Raw genomic sequence first — 17168 nt, forward strand, 5'->3', positions numbered from 1 at the left:
TATTCGACAGAGAGAGATCACAAGTAGGCAGAGAGGAAGGCAGGGAGAGAGAGGAGGAAGCAGGCTCCCTGCTGAGCAGAGAGCCCGATGTGGGACTCGATCCCAGGACCCTGAGATCATGACCTGAGCCAAAGGCAGCGGCTTAACCCACTGAGCCACCCAGACGCCCCAGTGTTGTGCTTTTAAATTTAAGTTGTATCATATAAACGTAAAGAAAAGATATTATGAACATGATTTACCCATCATTTTACTTAAACAACTATCAAAAAGACCAGTTATGTTTTACCTGTTTTATACAGGATTATTTTAAAGTAAATCTCAGACATCATATCATTTCATCTATAAATAATGACGTATATTAACTAAAACACATAACCACAATATCATACATGATCCCATCTAAAAATCAACAGTAATTCCTTGACATAAGATATCAAGTCAGCATTCACACTTCACCAAGGGTCTGTTTATTTTATGAGTTTTGGTTTTTTTTGTCATTTGTTGTTTGAATTCAGATCCACGTAAGGGCCATACATTGCAATGGGTTGGGAGGTCTCCTAAAGTTCTCTTGATCTATAGGTTCTCCCTGAATTTTTTTTTTCTTCCTTGCAATTCGTAGCCTGAGCCTTTGGGGTAATTTAACGTGTTTCTTTGTCCCTATATTTTTTTGTAAATTGGCAGTTAGATTTAGAGGCTTGATAGAATGTTGTTATTTTGGATTTTTTATTTTTATTATTTTTTTGCAAGAATACTTCGTAGGTGATGTTACATGCTTCTGGTTGTCTGTTTCTTGTTGCTGTGTTGGCAGCCACCGATGGTGATGGTCTTACTCTATCAGGTATCAGAAAATGGTGCTATTTTAGCATTCCCTCTTTGTTTATTCATTGGAACACTTCTATAATGAGAAACGTTCCCTCATCCACTATCTGATTACCCTGAGGTATAGCAAAGGAAGGATAATATGCTACAGAAGTAACCAGAGAAGTTTTTGTTTGTTTGGTTTCGTTATTAGTATCATTAGTAATTCATGGATTTATTTTTTTAATCCATTGCAGTTATTACTCTTATTAATTTTTCAAGCTGTTCCATTTGCCTGTTGGGAGCCTCTTCAAATTGACTTTGGAGTCTTTCTGATAATATCCCAATAGTTGTTACAGAGCTAACACAAAGAACTGGGTTGTCAAATCAGATGTGGGAATCAGGAGCAAACTTTCCTAATAACTTTAAGGCAATCAGGAGCCTCAGATGAAGCGGAGAGACATCTGAGACCTCAAGCCTTGTCCTCCAGGTCTGTCTTCCCCACATCAATAATTATTTGGAATAGATGGAGTCTCCAAGTAGGATTCACGGGATTCCTCATCCAGGGAGTACATTTTAAATTATGAAATATTCCATTTTGTACTTCAAAGAGTTATAACACTTTTCTGGGACATTCTGTAGGAAATCATGTCTCCTGGCTTCTGGATATTATTAATATAAGCAGTTTTCACTGAGGACACAGATACTATCTCATCCTCCTGGCAATTTATCTTAGTCTATTTACTTGAAGGTTCAGTTGACAAGGGGATAAGACCCAATCACGGGCCTTGTTTTCTATCCCCCAAGGATATTTTCTCCTCCATTAAAGAGAGTGAATGAATCACGGGCCAGCTGCTTCAAGGTCTTCCTCCCAGCTGCCTTCCTGGCTTAGTGGGATGACTAGGTACTCCATGCTCATTCACACACTCCCTACCCCAGACCTTAAAACAACCATTTCTCCAATGACTCCTGCATCTTTGTAGTGGAAAACAAGATTTAAAGATCACAATCTGGGGACTAGATGAAAAATAATTCCTCAGTGAACATCTTTTTACACAATATTCTTTGCACACTTCTTGGACCGTCTCCTTAGAATAATTTCTCTAAAAGTGAATTGATCTATTAATGAGTCCACAATTTAACCTTTGATTCATGGGCCAAGGATGGCATGTACCACCTTATGTCCTATCTGGTGGGGATAACTGTTCTTGGGAATACCCATTTTCCCAACAACCCTTCAACACTGGGTGTTGTGTTATTTTAATCTTTTCAAATAATTGATAAAAAATTATCATACTAGGGTTAAGTTTTCTTTTTGGCATTTGTTGAATGCTAGGTAAGAATATATATTTTTGGTATATCTGGGTGGCTCAGTGGATTAGGCACCTGCCTTTGGCTCAGGTCATGATCCCAGGGTCCTGGGATCAAGTCCCCACATCGGGCTCCCTGGTCAGGGGGTAGTCAGCTTCTCTCTCTCTCTCTCTCTCAAATAAATAAATAAAATCTTTTTAAGATTTTATTTTATATCATTAAGGTAGAGGTCAGTGATTCCACCATCTTATATAACACCCAGTGCTTTTCCTCATGTGCCCTCCTTACTGCCCATCACCCAGTTACCTCATCTCTCCACTCCATGCCCCCCCAGCAACCCTCAGTTTGTTTCCTATGATTAAGAGTCTCTTATGGTTCGTCTCCCTCTTTGATTTCCTCTTCTTTTATTTTTTTCCTCTCTTCTCCTATGATCCTCTGTTTTGTTTCTTAAATTCCACATATCAGTGAGATCATACAATAATTATCTTTCTCTGATTGACTTATTTCCCTTAACATAATATCCTCTAATTCCATCCACATCGTTGCAAATGGCAAGATTTCACTTTTTCATGGCTGAGCAGTATGTGTGTATGTGTGTGTGTGTGTGTATATATATATATATATACACACACACACACATACATACATCTTCTTTATCCATCCATCTGTTGACATATATATATGTATTACATATATATATATATCACATCTTCTTTATCCATTCATCTGTTGATGGACATCTGGGCTCTTTCCATAGTTTGGCTATTGTGGACATTACAGCTATAAACACTGGGGTGCAGGTGCCCTTTGGATCACTGCATTTGTATCTTTGGAATAAATACCTAGTAGTGTAATTACTGGGTTGTAGGGTAGCTCTATTTTCAACTTTTTGAGGAGTCCTATTACTGTTTTCCAGAGTGGCTGCACCAGCTTGCATTCCCACCAACAGTATAAGAGAGCTCCCCTTTCTCCACATCCTCACCAATATCTATGGTTTCCTGACTTGTTAATTTTAGCCTTTCTGACCAGTGTGAGATGGTATATTATTGTTTGGTTTTGATTTGTATTTCCCTGATGCCAAGTGATGTTGAACATTTTTTTCATGTGTCCGTTAGCCATTTGTGTGTCTTTGGAGAAATACTTTTTCATGTCTTCTGGCCATTTCTTGACTGGATTATTTGTTCTTTGGGTGTTAAGTTTGATAAGTCCTTTATAAATGTTGGATACTAGCCTTCTCTCTGCAAAGACATTTGCAAATATCTTCCTCCATTCTTTCTTTTGGTTTCGTCAACTGTTTCCTTTGCTGTGCAAAACTTATCTTGATGAAGTCACAGTAGTTCATTTTTGCCTTTGTTTCCCTTGCCTTTGGGATGTGTCTAGCAAGAAGTTGCTGTGGCTGAGGTCACAGAGATTACTGCCTGTGTTTTCCTCTAGGATTTTGATGGGTTCCCATCTCACATTTAGATTTTTCATCCATTTGGAGCCTATATTTATATATGATGTAAGAAAGCGATGCAGTTTCATTCTGCATGTGGCTAATTTTCCCAACATCATTTGTTGAAGACACTTTTTTCCATTGGGTATTCTTTCCTGCTTTGTCAAAGATTAGTTGACCATAGAGTTGAGGGTCCATTTCTGGGTTCTCTCTTCTGTTCCATTGATCTATGTGTTTGTTTTTGTGCCAGTACCATACTATATTGATGATTATAGCTTTATAATAGAGCTTGAAGTCCAGAATTATTACACAACCAGCTTTGGTTTTCTTTTACAACATTCCTTTGGCTATTTGGGGGTCTGTTCTTGTTCCATACAAATTTTAGGATTATTCCAGCTCTGTTAAAAAAAAAAAAGTTGATGATATTTTGATAAGGATTCCATTAAATATATAGATTGCTCTAGGTAGCATAGACATTTTAACAATATCTGTTCTTCAGTTCATGAGCAGGGAATGTTTTTCCATTTCTTTGTGTCTTCCTCAATTTCTTGAATGAGTGTTTTATAGTTTTCTGAGTACAGATCCTTTGCCTCTTTGGTTAGGTTTATTCTTAGGTATCTTATGGCTTTTGGTGCAATTGTAAATGGTATCAATTCCTTAATTCTCTCTCTTCTGTCTCATTGATAGTGTATAGAAATGGAACTGGTTTCTGTGCATTGATTTTTATATCTTGACACTTCCATGAATTCCTGTATGAGTTCTAGCAGTTTTGGTGTGGGGTCTTCTGGGTTTTCCACATAGAGTGTCATGTCATCTGAGAAGAGTGAGAGTTTGACTTCTTTGTTGATTCAGATGCCTTTTATTTCTTTTTGTTGTCTGATTGCTGAGTCTAGGTCTTCTAGTACTCTCTTGAACAACAGTGGTTTTAGTGGACATCTCTGCCATGTTCCCGACCTTAGAAGGAAAGTTCTCAGTTTTTCCCCATTGAAAATGATATTTGCTATGGGTTGTTCATAGATGGCTTTGGTGATATTGAGGTATGTTCCCTCTATCCCTACACTGTGAAGAGTTTTGATCAAGAAAGGATGCTGTACTTTGTTAAATGCTTTTTCTGCATCTGTTGAGAGGATCGTATGGTTTTTGTCCTTCCTTTTATTAATGTAGTGTATCACATTGATTTAATTGATTTGCAGATGTTGAACCAACCTTGAAGCCCTATAATAAAGCCCATTTTGTTGTAGTGAATAATCCTATTAATGTATTGTTGGATCCTATTGGTTTGTATCTTGGTGAGAACTTTTGCATCCATGTTCATCAAAGATATTTGTCTGTAATTCTCCTTTTTTTGGCAGTCTTTGTCTGATTTGGGGATCAAGGCAATGCTGGCCTCAAAAAACAAGTTTGGAAGTTTTCCTTCCATTTCTATTTTTTGAAACAGCTTTAGAAGAATCAGTATTAATTCTTCTTTAAATGTGTGGTAGAATTACCCTGGGAGGCCATCCAGGCCTAGACTCATGTTTGTTGGGAGACTTTTGATGACTGCTTTAACCTCCTGCCTGGTTATGGGTCTATTCAGGTTTTCTATTTCTTCTGTTTTAGTTCTGGTAGTTTATACATCTCTAGGAATGCATCCATTTCTTCCAGATTGCCTAATTTGTTGGCATATAGTTGCTCATAATATGTTTTTATAGTTGTTTGTATCTCTTCAGTGTTGGTTGTGATCTCTCCTCTTTCAATCATGATTTTATTTATTTGGGTCTTTTCTGTTTTCTTTTTGATAAGTCTGGCCAGGGGTTTAGCAATCTTATTAATTCTTTCAAAGGACCAGCTCCTAGTTTCATTGATCTGTTCTACTGTTCTTTTGGTTTCTGTTTCACTGATTGCTGCTATAATCTTTATCATTTCTTTTCTCCTGCTGGGTTTAAGCTATATTTGCTGTTCTTTCCCCCAGCTCCTTTAGGTTTAAGGTTAGGTTGTGTATTTGAGACTTTTCTTGCTTCTTGAGAAACTTGTATTGCTCTATATCTCTCTCCTGGACCACCTGAAATAATTGTGTTTTCATTGTCAATTTCCTGGCTGACCCATTCATTCATTAGTAGGATGCTCTTTAGCCTCTATGTATTTGAGTTCTTTCCAAATTTCCTTTTGTGATTGAGTTCAAGTTTCAAAGCATCGTGGTCGGAAAATATGCAGGGAGTGATCCCAATCTTTTTAAACCAGTTGGGACCTGATTTCTGACCCAGTATGTGATCTGGTCTGGAGAATGTTCCAGGTGCACTTGAGAAGAATATGTGTTCTGCTGCTTTAGATTGGAATGGTCTGAATATATCTGTGAAGTCCATCTGGTCCAAAGTGTCATTCAAAGCTCTTGTTTCCTTGTTGATTTTCTGTTTAGATTATCTGTCCATTGCATTGAGTGGGGTGTTAAAGTCCCCTACTATTATTGTAGTATTACCAATGTGTTTCTTTAATTTTGTTATTAATTGGTTTATATAATTGGCTGCTTCCATGTTAGGACCATAAATAGGTACAATTGTTAAAGCTTGTTGGATAGATACTTTAATTATGATATAGTGTCCTTCCTCATCTCTTATTACAGTCTTTGGTTTAAGGTCTAATTTGTCTGATATAAGGATTGCCACCTCAGCGTTCCTTTGATATCCATTAGCATGGTAAATGGTTTTCCACCCCCTCACTTTCAATCTAGGTCTCTTGCAGATAGCATAGTGATGGTTCTTGCTTTTTTATCCAATCTGGTACACTTTGTCTTTTGGTTGGGGCATTTAGGTCATTTACATTCAGAGTAACTATTGAAAGATACGAATTTAGTGCCTTTGTATTACTTTACAGAGTCACTGTTTCTGTATATTGTCTCTGTTCCTTTCTGGTCTATGTTACATTAGGGCTCTCTCTTCACTTAAAGGATACCTTTTAATATTTCTTACAGGTCTGGTTTGGTGATCACAAATTCTTTTAGTTTCTATTTGTCCTGGAACCTTTTTATCTCTCCTTCTCTTTTGAATGACAACGTAGCTGAATAAAGTCTTCTTGGCTGCATATTTTCCTCATTTAGCACTCTGTATATACCATGCCAGTCCCTTCTGGCCTGCCACGTCTCTGTGAATAGGACTGCTGTCAGCCTAATGTTTCTACCCTTGTAGGTTATAGACCTCTTGTCCTGAGCTGCTTTCAGGATTTTTCTCTTTGTCTTCAAGATTTGCAGGTTTCCCTGTTACATGGTGGGATGTTGACTTATTTTTATTTGAAGGGGGTTCTCTGGGCCTCCTGGACGTGAATGCCTGTTTCCTTCCCCAAAATAGGGAAGTCCTCCACTATAATTTGCTCTAGTATACCTTCTGCCCACCCCACCCTCCACTTTCCTCTTCTTCTGGGATCCCAATTATTCTAATATAGTTTCAGTTTATTGTATCACTTATCTCTCGAATTCTCCCCTCATGATATAGTAGTTATCTTTTTTCAGCTTCTTTATTATCCATAATTTTGTCTTCTATATCACTAATTCTGTCTTCTGCCTCATTTATCCTAGTTAGTGGCTCCATTTTTTATTGCCTCTCATTAATAGCCTTTTCGATTTTGATTTGGTTAGATTTTAATTATTTTATTTCTCTAGAAAGGAATTCTCTAGCATCTTCTATGCTTTTTTTCAAGACCAGCTAGAATCTTTGTAGCTGTTATTCTGAACTCTAGTTCTGACATCTTACTTATATCCATACTGATTAGGTCCCTGGCAGTAAGTACTGCCTCTTGTTCTCTTTTTTGAGGTGAGCTTTTTCCATCTTGTTATTCCCTCCAGAGAAGAATAGGTGAACAAGAGAACAAAATGTTAAAATGGCAACAATGACCCCAGAGAAATAGACACTAAACAAATCAGAAGAGAGCTGAAACCAAAAAAAGATAAAATAATAATTTTTTTTTTAAAAAAGAGAATATAATCAGACAAGTGAACAGAACAGAGCAATACATTATATCCTTAGTGTATTTTGGTCTGTTTGTTAGAAGAAACTGCATCTCAAAATTGTAAAGAAAGAAAAACATACATATACAAAAAGAAAATTAATTGCAACAAAAGGAGTTTTTTAAACTCCATTTAAAAAATCTTTTTAAATTTTCATTTTCAGAGTTACATTCTGTACTTCAAAGTACTTAAAAGTACAGAATGTAACTCTGAAAATGAAAATTTAAAAAGATTTTTTTAAAGGAGTTGATAAAGTAGGAAATTAATGGGAAAAGGAAAGAGAAAAAAAATTAAAATTGAAATAGTAAAGAATCATGGGGAAAATACCATGAATTCTATATACTGTTTTCCCCTACCACTGGAGTTTTGCAGTTTTCTGTGATCAGTAAACTTGGTCTTGGCCCCTTCTTGGGGAGGGGCCTGTTGTGCTGATTCTCAGGTCTCTTTTCCCTGGGTGGTATTATACCACCCTTGTCAGTGGCCAGGGTAAGTAAGTGGTTCCAGACTTCTCAAAGTGGCTTTTGTTCCCTGAAGGTTTTTTGCGCTGGCTTTAGAGGAGGAGAATGAAAATGGTGACTTCCCAATCTCCAGTGCCAGAACCCAAAGCTCAGGGTCCCATTCTGCAGTGCACTTTCAGGAAAAAGCAGTCAGTCACTCCTGTCTCCCTGGTCTCCACCCACACTTCGTGCTCACCCAACCTGTGACTGAGTGTTTCAATCTCAGGTGTGTGACCCCTTTTCCAGTCTGCAAACCCTGCAGACTCCTACGATACGTACTTGCACCACTCCTCCCCAGGGGAGGAAGGGGGTTCTCACCACAGTTCTGCTGCGTGCTGGGCCCCTGCTCAGAGAGCAGTCACCAGACTGCTGCTGTTTGTGGTAATATGGCAGCACTGAGCTCATAGCCCACTCCTAGGCTTTCTAACTACAGCTGGCTTCCCTGCTCCGAAGCCTGGGAGCTCTGCCTCACTGGTTGCCCGATCTTCCTTTGACTCCAGGGATCCTGAGACCACACTCTCCCTCATAGGATTTTGCTCTGCTTTCAGGCAGGGACGTCCTTCACCATAGCAGACTTCTTAAAGTTCCAATTTTGTGCTTGCCTGCTATGTCACTTTCTAGTAGCTCCATAGGCTTTCCCCTCCCCCAGTTTATCTTCCAAAATATCCCCTTGGATTTGCTTCTCAGCACCTCCTACCTTGCAGAAAGTGGTCGCTTTTCTATTTGTAGAATTGCAGCAATTCTTTTCTTAGATCTCCGGTTGAGTTCACAGGTGTTCAGAGTGATTTGATAGATAACTAGCTGAATCCCTGGGACCAGAGGAAACTATGGTTTCCTACTTCTCCGCCATCTTGGACTATTCTCCTCATTTTGTTTTCTTTTTAAATTTTTTTTCATATTAGTAGCATTTGAATTTATAAAGATGAGCATGATTTTTTTTTACCATTGGCCAAAACACATATAAAATTTTCCATCTTAATTATTTTTAAGTGTACAGTACAACAGAGTTAACTATGTGTGAATTCTTATGCAACAGATCAGTTTCATCTCACAAAACGAAAATTCTGTACCCACCGAACGTTTCCCCTCTTCCTCCTTCCCAGCCCCTGCCAACCCCTGCCCTGCTTTCTAAGATGTCTTTTTAACTTTCAGTCCATCCGAGTCCTCAGCCTTTTACTTTCTGGTTCAGCTTTTGTGCTTATAAAACAAATGTTTATTGTCACAAATAGTAAATACCCACTTGCCAGTGCTCAGTTAGGGAGCATTGCTACTAGCACCCTAAAGGCTTTTCATGTACCCCTTTCTAGTGACAACTCCCTTTCTCTTACATCACCACTGCCCTCACTTTTATGGTATCCATTCGCTTCCTTGGTTGATTCTCTAAGTTTGTTTCTCTAAAACAAGTCAATTTAGTTTTGCCTGATTCCAAATTTTATGTAACAGTATCATAGTGTGTATATTCTAATTTGGTTCTGTCACTCAGTATTATTTGTAATGTTAGTCCATGTTATTACTTGTGACTGAAGTTTGTTTGCATTGCTAGGTGCTATTCCATTGTGTGAACATACCACAATATATTTATGCATTCTCTTATCAACAGACAGGGGTTTTTGAGACATTTATGACCATTTTTGTACACACATTTTCTTCACACACATCTAAATACATCTCCTACTCCACTTTTTTTTTCCAGATATAGGCCTACATAGAACTGCATGTAGGACCATGAAATATAGTAAAGAAATCATTAACTTTAGTAGATAATGCCAGACTGTTTTCCAAAGTGGTTGAAACGATTTGAACTACCAACAGCCAAAATTGAGAGAGTCTAGTAACACATTCTCATCATCATTTGCTGTTGTCCTTTTTTTTTTTTTTGTCATTTAGTGAGTGTTTAGTAGTATATTACTGTGGTATCATTTTTTATGTTGTTGATCACAAGTAAGGCTCCACACCATTTTATGTATTTACTGGCCATTTGGATTTCTTCCTTTGTAAAGTATCCATGTAGATGTTTTGATTACTGTGGTGGTATTTTTCATGTTGTTGATTACAAGTGAGGTTCCACACCTTTTCATGTATTTACTGGCCATTTGGATTTCTTCCTTTATAAAGTGTCCATGTAGAGGCTTTGCTCATTTTTTCACTGGGTCATTTGCCATTTGCCATCTTGTTTTTAAGAGTTCATTATATATTCTGGACATAGGCTCTTTGACGGTTTTATATGTTATAAATATCTTCTCCTTTCTTGCTTATCTTTCCTTCTCTTCATAATGCCTCCTATTGAATGTATAATCTTAATTTTGACATAGTCAAATTAGTCTGGTACTTTTCAGTGTTGTTTGAAGATGATGTAAGTGACCTTTAAAAATCTAATTTGTTTCCTTAACTGAAAAAAACCAATATTTAAATGTGCTTATTGTAAGCTTGAATTCTTTACAGCTAAGAACTTGGCAGACCTTCCCTTCAAAGAAGAGACAGTAATGGCCACAATGTTCAACATTTGAAGAACACTTTCATCATTTTCACATTTAGGTTCCCCATATAACCTAGAATTTTTAAATCATTATAATTCTGTTTGGCTCTCCTTCAACAAATAGATCCTACAGCATATACGATTATCTTATTTTCCATAACTCCCAACCGAGTACCATCCTGTGCCACCTTATGGTGCTGTTATATGTGCATATGGGGTCCATATGGGCATATGCCCCATCTTTCCAACTGGGCTGAAACTCCTTGACATCAGAGGATTTGTAAATGCATCTTTGTATCTCCTGTGATGCTCTGCATTAAGTAAGCAACTAAAAAGGTGATAATAATATGCAGGGCCCCTGAATATTTAGTCCTTCAAAAGAAAAGAAAAATGAGTTTTAACAGACATGAGATCCTCGGATTTTCTTTTAAGGATTATACGGCTTCTTGCAGTGCTAATATAGGGGTGATGGTTGTTGATTATCCCTGCCACGTTTCAGGCACTCAGTATAATCACCTTCACTTTCCAGACCTTTGAATGAACAACTGATTTGTCTTCCACATCCTTGTCTAGTCTACAGTATGGCCCCTGGTGGAGATACTGATTGGAGCCAAGGGCAAGCACAGATAATTCAGAGCATGGATAATCTACTTTCTTCTTAAATGTCACAAAATCCAAAATATGTTTATGTGCATTTGCTTCTCAGGTAGAAATGAGTCCTCTGGAAAATGCAATTGAAGTGCTGGAAAATAAGAATCAGCAGCTGAAGACTCTGATTAGTCAGTGTCAGACAAGACAGATGCAGAATATTAATCCCTTGACCATGTGCCTGAATGGAGTTATAGATGCTGCAGTTAATGGTGGAGTTTCCAGGTATCAAGAGGTAAGGATTAGGTATTGTTGTTTGAAAGTTTTTAAATTGATTTCTTAGGGGCTCAGAAGTCTTTTTTCAAAACAAATACACAAATCCCCATGCTAATATAGGGTTACAACTGACACAGAGTCCTTGGTTAAATAGAGGAAACAGATAGTCATTTGCGATGCACAGTTAGTTAACACCATTTTCCGATCTGTGGTATTTTGAGGATAAGAGGATAAAGTGTGTGTGTGTGTGTGTGTGTGTATGTGTTTTCTTGGATAAATAAAGTGATCAGGTTATAAAAATTACTTAATAAATGTCAACCTTAAACCATTTTCCTGACCAAGGAGGTTCACAGGCATAGACATGTCTGATCTTGTTTAGAAGATACTTTAAATGGGCTTTTCATCTGCCCTTGTGGTTTTTAAACAGAAAGCCACAGCAGCCTGGGAGGTGAGAGGCCACCATTTTTGTCACACTGAATCTTAAAGCACTTTATTTTAGGATATAATGCTTATTGATTTGGATTTGCTGTTTGCTTGCTTTACCAAAGATACCTATTTACACAATTGCTGCTCTCCCTTAAACAATCCTTTCCTTGTATTCCCTTTCTGACCAGATGCCCACAGTAGGAGTCGTTCCTCCTGCCCTACAAATGTGGTCGACAGTGGTGTTTCTTCCAAGATGCCAGGCCTTTAGAAGCAGCTGTGTCTCTCACTTTTTAACTTTCCTGAAGTAAACTGACTCTCCATCCTTTTTCTAGGCATTTTTTGTCAAAGAATATATCTTAAGTCACCCTGAAGATGGAGAGAAAATTGCACGGTTAAGAGAGCTGATGCTTGAGCAAGTAAGTTGGGGACAGAAGCCAGTCACCTGCTCTTTCCTGCCTAGATATGCATGGTTACCCAGAGACCCATCTCCCTGGTTTTCTGTATCAGTGTTCTAATGGAAGCGGTCAGCCAAAGGTTATAGATTCGTCTGTAATGTATTCCAACTTGCTCATTTTCACTTCTACTCTCCAGTTCGATGCAAAAGTAAATTTAACAGTAGTAAATTATGGCAGCCCCTTATGAGAGACAATTTCATGTAGTTTCTTGGAATACCGTTTGAACATTCTTTCCCTAAAGGCTTGCTGTAGGCTTGGTGCCAACTTTTCACTCAAAATTTTGGGTTCACGTAAGTTCGGGCCAACTGAAAATAAATGAATAGGTAAATGAATGAGGGAAGGAATGAGATTCTTACTTAAGTATTCTAGCGAAGGGGCAATCAATAGACTTTGCTTTAAAACAAAGACTAAGCCTATCAATGATAGGATATGGACAAAATGAGATAACAAACGCATCATTTTCTATTCCAAAAAAGCATAGTTTGTTTTTATTTATATAGTTCCAGCAAGCACAAAGAACTAGAGTCATCTCTTGCCTGCTGTGTTCCTGCAGCTAGCTCTCGGCCTGAAAACGGTTTGAAAACCTAGGTGGGAGACAGGGTAGTTAAGAGGCTGAGGTAAATAGGAAATAAGAACATTTAACACGCCTATAACAGTGGAATACATATGAAAAAATGTGACCAAAGCATCTCCTTCTACTTGATAATACCAAATTAATCAACAAATATGGCATGCCTTTTTGGGTAAGAAAATGATGAGGTTGGATCTGATTTTCATCATTTTATGCTCTGCAGGCTTAATCCACAGAACTTAATACTGGGGAGTCAGAAGTGGCCATGGGCAGGTACCATGGCAGCTTCTGGAAAAAAGAAAGGAGTTACTTTAAGGCGACCTGCAAGGATTTTTTTAGTATATGTGCTGCCGAAGCGAGCACAAGGAAGGAAATCGAGAATAAGCTAAGTTCTCGAGGTGGCCCTGGGGCTCATATAGATACTAGAAGTGAGCAAGTTAGTTTATCCAGTTCTTAGGATTATGGAATGACTGTGGCCTTTGTTGATTTTCAAAAATCAGTATTTAACTTGAGTACATCTAGCGAGTGGCTTGCCTCACTGCAGGACTCAACTGGTGTTCAGTCTGACTGAATTCTTTCCCCTGCATTAAAATTAAAAGGGCCAAGAAGACTCTCTAGAAAAATAAATTGGGAACTTTTGTTTCCTCCACATCCTGTCTGATGTTCATAGGGCCTTGTGGAAAGAGCCTTGGTATAGGAGACTTTAAACAAATCATTTTTTTTTAAGATTTTATTTATTTATTTGATAGACAGACATCACAAGTGGGCAGAGAGGCAGGCAGAGAGAGAGAGAGAGAGGAGGAAGCAGGCTCCCCGCTGAGCAGAGAGCCCGATGTGGGGCTCGATCCCAGGACCCTGGGATCCTGACCTGAGCAGAAGGCAGAGGCCTTAAACCACTGAGCCACCCAGATGCCCCGGTATAGGAGACTTTAGATCTCTGTCATAGGATAAGCGGTACAAGTGACTGCCATGTGACTTTGGGCGATCACACCATCTCTTTGAGACCATAGCAGTGGGGGATTAGGCTAGCCAAGGCCACCGTCCTAGGCTGGACCTCTGTGAGGTGATTCAGATAAACTACCTGGGGGTCTCGGAGATGCTCTGCCCCAGTGACTCTTCCAGAAAGGACTTGTTGAGCCAGCTGCTGGGAGTGGTGGCCATCGACAGACACTGTAGGTGCTCTGGTCCTTCAGCCATTGCCTCAGCTGCCGAATGCCACTTGGCCCAGCATCACCACCTTCCTGGCGGTCCCACATCCAGTGACTGAGGAAGAAACAGCCCGGCCATCTTGGCCCAACACAGCACAACTCTCACAGCCCGGTTGAGGCCCAGAGATCCCCTGGTGTGGGCAGAGGCTTGACATGACTGCCATGTTCCCAGATTCTTTTTAGTCAGTCCTGCTTCTGTGCCTCCTTCATGCAAACAGTGATGCCAGGTGACTCCTCAATAAACATCCTCATCTCCATGCCAGGGTCTACTCCTGGGAGAACCCAACCTTTGATGTGATTTGGACAAAACAGAATTTGCCTTAAAGCGAGTGTTTAAAAACTGGATTCCTACCCTGAGGTCAACTCTTCCACGCCCTTTTCCCTTCATCAGACCCTTCCTTTACCCCTCAGACATCCACTCCACCCTCACTACTACTTGTTTTTTTCTTTCTCACTACTCCCTTTAAAGATGTCCTTGAGGTCTGAGGTATTTTTATCTTTATGAAGATATGCTGGCAGTGGATAGGGGCTGCCACAATCCTGTCCCCCTACAGAAGGTGCTGGACACTTTAACCTACCAGGTTCAGTCCTATTTGACCTGAGCTTTCAATCTTAAATCTTCACAAGATATAAAGATAAAACCCAGTGTGATAAGACCCATGGTATAGTATGCTTTTCTCACAGTCCATGAAATTTGTTTTTCTGACAACTTTAGTACCGGGGCATTTTTTTAAATGTAAAAGGCAGCTGACACTCAGAGGAATGAAGCAGTATTCATAGTTGAAGAACAAAAAACACTTGAATGTTTGTGTTTATTTCTTTTGGGACTTCACCACTGGAAACCACCCCCTCCCTTTTTAAGTAAGAGCTGCTCCTTATTGCATTATAAGTGAACCAGAATAATCGTTCTTTAACAAAAACAAAAAGCATAGCAACTATGATAGAATTTCTGTTCCCATTTTACCTGCATGTCTTCCTCAACAAATTTTGGAAATCTTGAGCTGGGAGGCAGTGGGGGGGAGATGGATAGGCACAGCAGAACCTGATGGAAGAGAAAAGAGTATCGTGGAAAAGGGAGTGTCATCCAGAGAAGAGATCCCTTGGGGAGCAACTCCTTCCCAGTCCTGTGCAATGTAGACGGGGGCCAAGTGACACAGAAGTGCTTAGAAGGGAGAGCAGTGTGGAGATTCCTCAAGAAATTAAAAATAGAGCTTCCCTATGACCCTGCCATTGCACTACTGGGTGTTTACCCCAAAGATACAGATGTAGTGAAAAGAAGGGCCATCTGTACCCCAGTGTTTATAGCAGCAATGGCCACGGTCGCCAAACTGTGGAAAGAACCAAGATGCCCTTCAACGGACGAAATAGATAAAGAAGATGTGGTCCATATACACTATGGAGTATTATGCCTCCATCAGAAAGGATGAATACCCAACTTTTGTAGCAACATGGACGGGACTGGAGGAGATTATGCTGAGTGAAATAAGTCAAGCAGAGAGAGTCAATTATCATATGGTTTCACTTATTTGTGGAGCGTAACAAATAGCATGGAGGACAAGGGGAGATGGAGAGGAGAAGGGAGTTGAGGGAAATTGGAAGGGGAGGTGAATCATGAGAGACAATGGACTCTGAAAAACAACCTGAGGGTTTTGAGGGGGCGAGGGGTGGGAGATTGGGGGAACCAGGTGGTGGGTATTAGGGAGGGCACGGATTGCATGGAGCACTGTGTGTGGTGTAAAAAACAATGAATACTGTTACGCTGAAAAGAAATAAAAAATTAAAAAAATAAACTGGAAAAAAAAAAAAAAAAAGAAAGGGTTGTTATTCCAGATCTAAAATATACTGCAGGGGCGCCTGGGTGGCTCAGCGGGTTAAAGCCTCTGCCTTCGGCTCAGGTCATGATCTCAGGGTCCTGGGATCGAGCCCTGCATCGGGCTCTCTGCTTGGCAGGGAGCCTGCTTCCCTTCCTCTCTCTCTGCCTGCCTCTCTGCCTACTTGTGATCTCTATCAAATAAATAAATAAATAAAATCTTTATTAAAAATATATATATATATACTGCAAAGAAACTTTGGGTAGCAGGAAAATCAAAAAGACTTCAGTTTGAATCCCCATTTGTCTGTTAGTACATGCTGGATTGTTCTGATCCGCACCTGTAAATGAAGGATTGCTCCTCTGTGTGCTAGAGAGGATTAGCTATAGCAGATACAGAGTGCCTGGTACAGTGCTTGACCCCTAGCAGGCACTTGGTGGAGTTCCTCATTGATGTGGGTTTTTTCCTTGTCTCATTCTCAAGGCACAGATTTTGGAATTTGGTTTGGCCGTGCATGAGAAGTTTGTACCTCAAGATATGAGACCCTTACACAAAAAGCTGGTCGACCAGTTCTTTGTGATGAAGTCAAGTTTAGGGATTCAGGTACGTACCCTAAGTGTCCATAAGGGGCAGTCTGACCCCTGCCGGTTTGCTTTTTGTTAGAGGGACGACGATGTATCCAATAGTGACATCTTTTGGTTTTTCTACCAAACTGCACCATCTTACCATGGAGTCCTCCAGTATTAAAATTTTGCATCATCTTCTATTTGCCCTGTTCAACTTTTATGAGAACAAAAAAGGGCGAGAAAGCTTAATAATACCAAAACTTAACTTTTTTAAACTTACATAAAGATTTCATAACAATATGCTGAAATACCTTACAAGTTATTTTGCCCCTATGATGGCTCATCTAAAATATTTCCTTCCCTCCCTCTCTAGGAGTTCTCTGCTTGTATTCAAGCCAGTCCAGTCCATTTTCCTAATGGAAGCCCCCGCGTGTGTAGAAACTCAGCCCCTGCTTCCATGAGCCCAGATGGTACCAGGGTAATTCCTAGACGCAGGTAAGTCATATTCTGAATTATCTTACAATTTGGCATCCCCACAAGATGATCTGGAATGATTCTCTCATTTTTTATGGCACAATTTGTCAAATACGCTATTTCTTAATGAAATAATTAACCCGCGAGGCAGCTGCAGACATCTGTCACTGGTAAAACAGCAACAGCATGAGAAATAAATAAACTCAAACATTTGATTATATTGAGGCAAACAGGAGACAACAAAATGGGATGTATATTTTTTTTCCTTTGGTTTTATACCACACCAGCATGCGATTAACG

The 17168-nt window shown here is 39.4% G+C and overlaps 1 protein-coding gene and 1 long non-coding RNA gene across 4 annotated transcripts in view; one reads left to right on the plus strand and one right to left on the minus strand.

Moving 5' to 3' along the window:
* The window catches only part of DOCK4 (dedicator of cytokinesis 4), a 431767-nt gene that overhangs the window by 399633 nt on the left and 14966 nt on the right, over positions 1–17168 (plus strand). For all 3 annotated transcript variants that reach the window (XM_059396554.1, XM_059396556.1, XM_059396555.1), the window contains 4 exons: positions 11200–11376; positions 12116–12199; positions 16312–16431; positions 16768–16889. In XM_059396554.1, coding sequence (XP_059252537.1) covers positions 11200–11376; positions 12116–12199; positions 16312–16431; positions 16768–16889 — 503 coding nt within the window. The remainder of the gene's footprint in view (positions 1–11199; positions 11377–12115; positions 12200–16311; positions 16432–16767; positions 16890–17168) is intronic.
* Positions 13404–16594, minus strand: LOC132015788 (uncharacterized). The gene is made up of 3 exons (XR_009403769.1): positions 16440–16594; positions 14982–15059; positions 13404–14304 (listed from the first exon to the last, which is right to left on the minus strand). It is a non-coding gene; the product is annotated as an uncharacterized LOC132015788 (long non-coding RNA).

The sequence above is a fragment of the Mustela nigripes genome, chromosome 4 (assembly GCF_022355385.1).
Source record: "Mustela nigripes isolate SB6536 chromosome 4, MUSNIG.SB6536, whole genome shotgun sequence".
Classification (NCBI taxonomy): Eukaryota; Metazoa; Chordata; class Mammalia; order Carnivora; family Mustelidae; genus Mustela; species Mustela nigripes.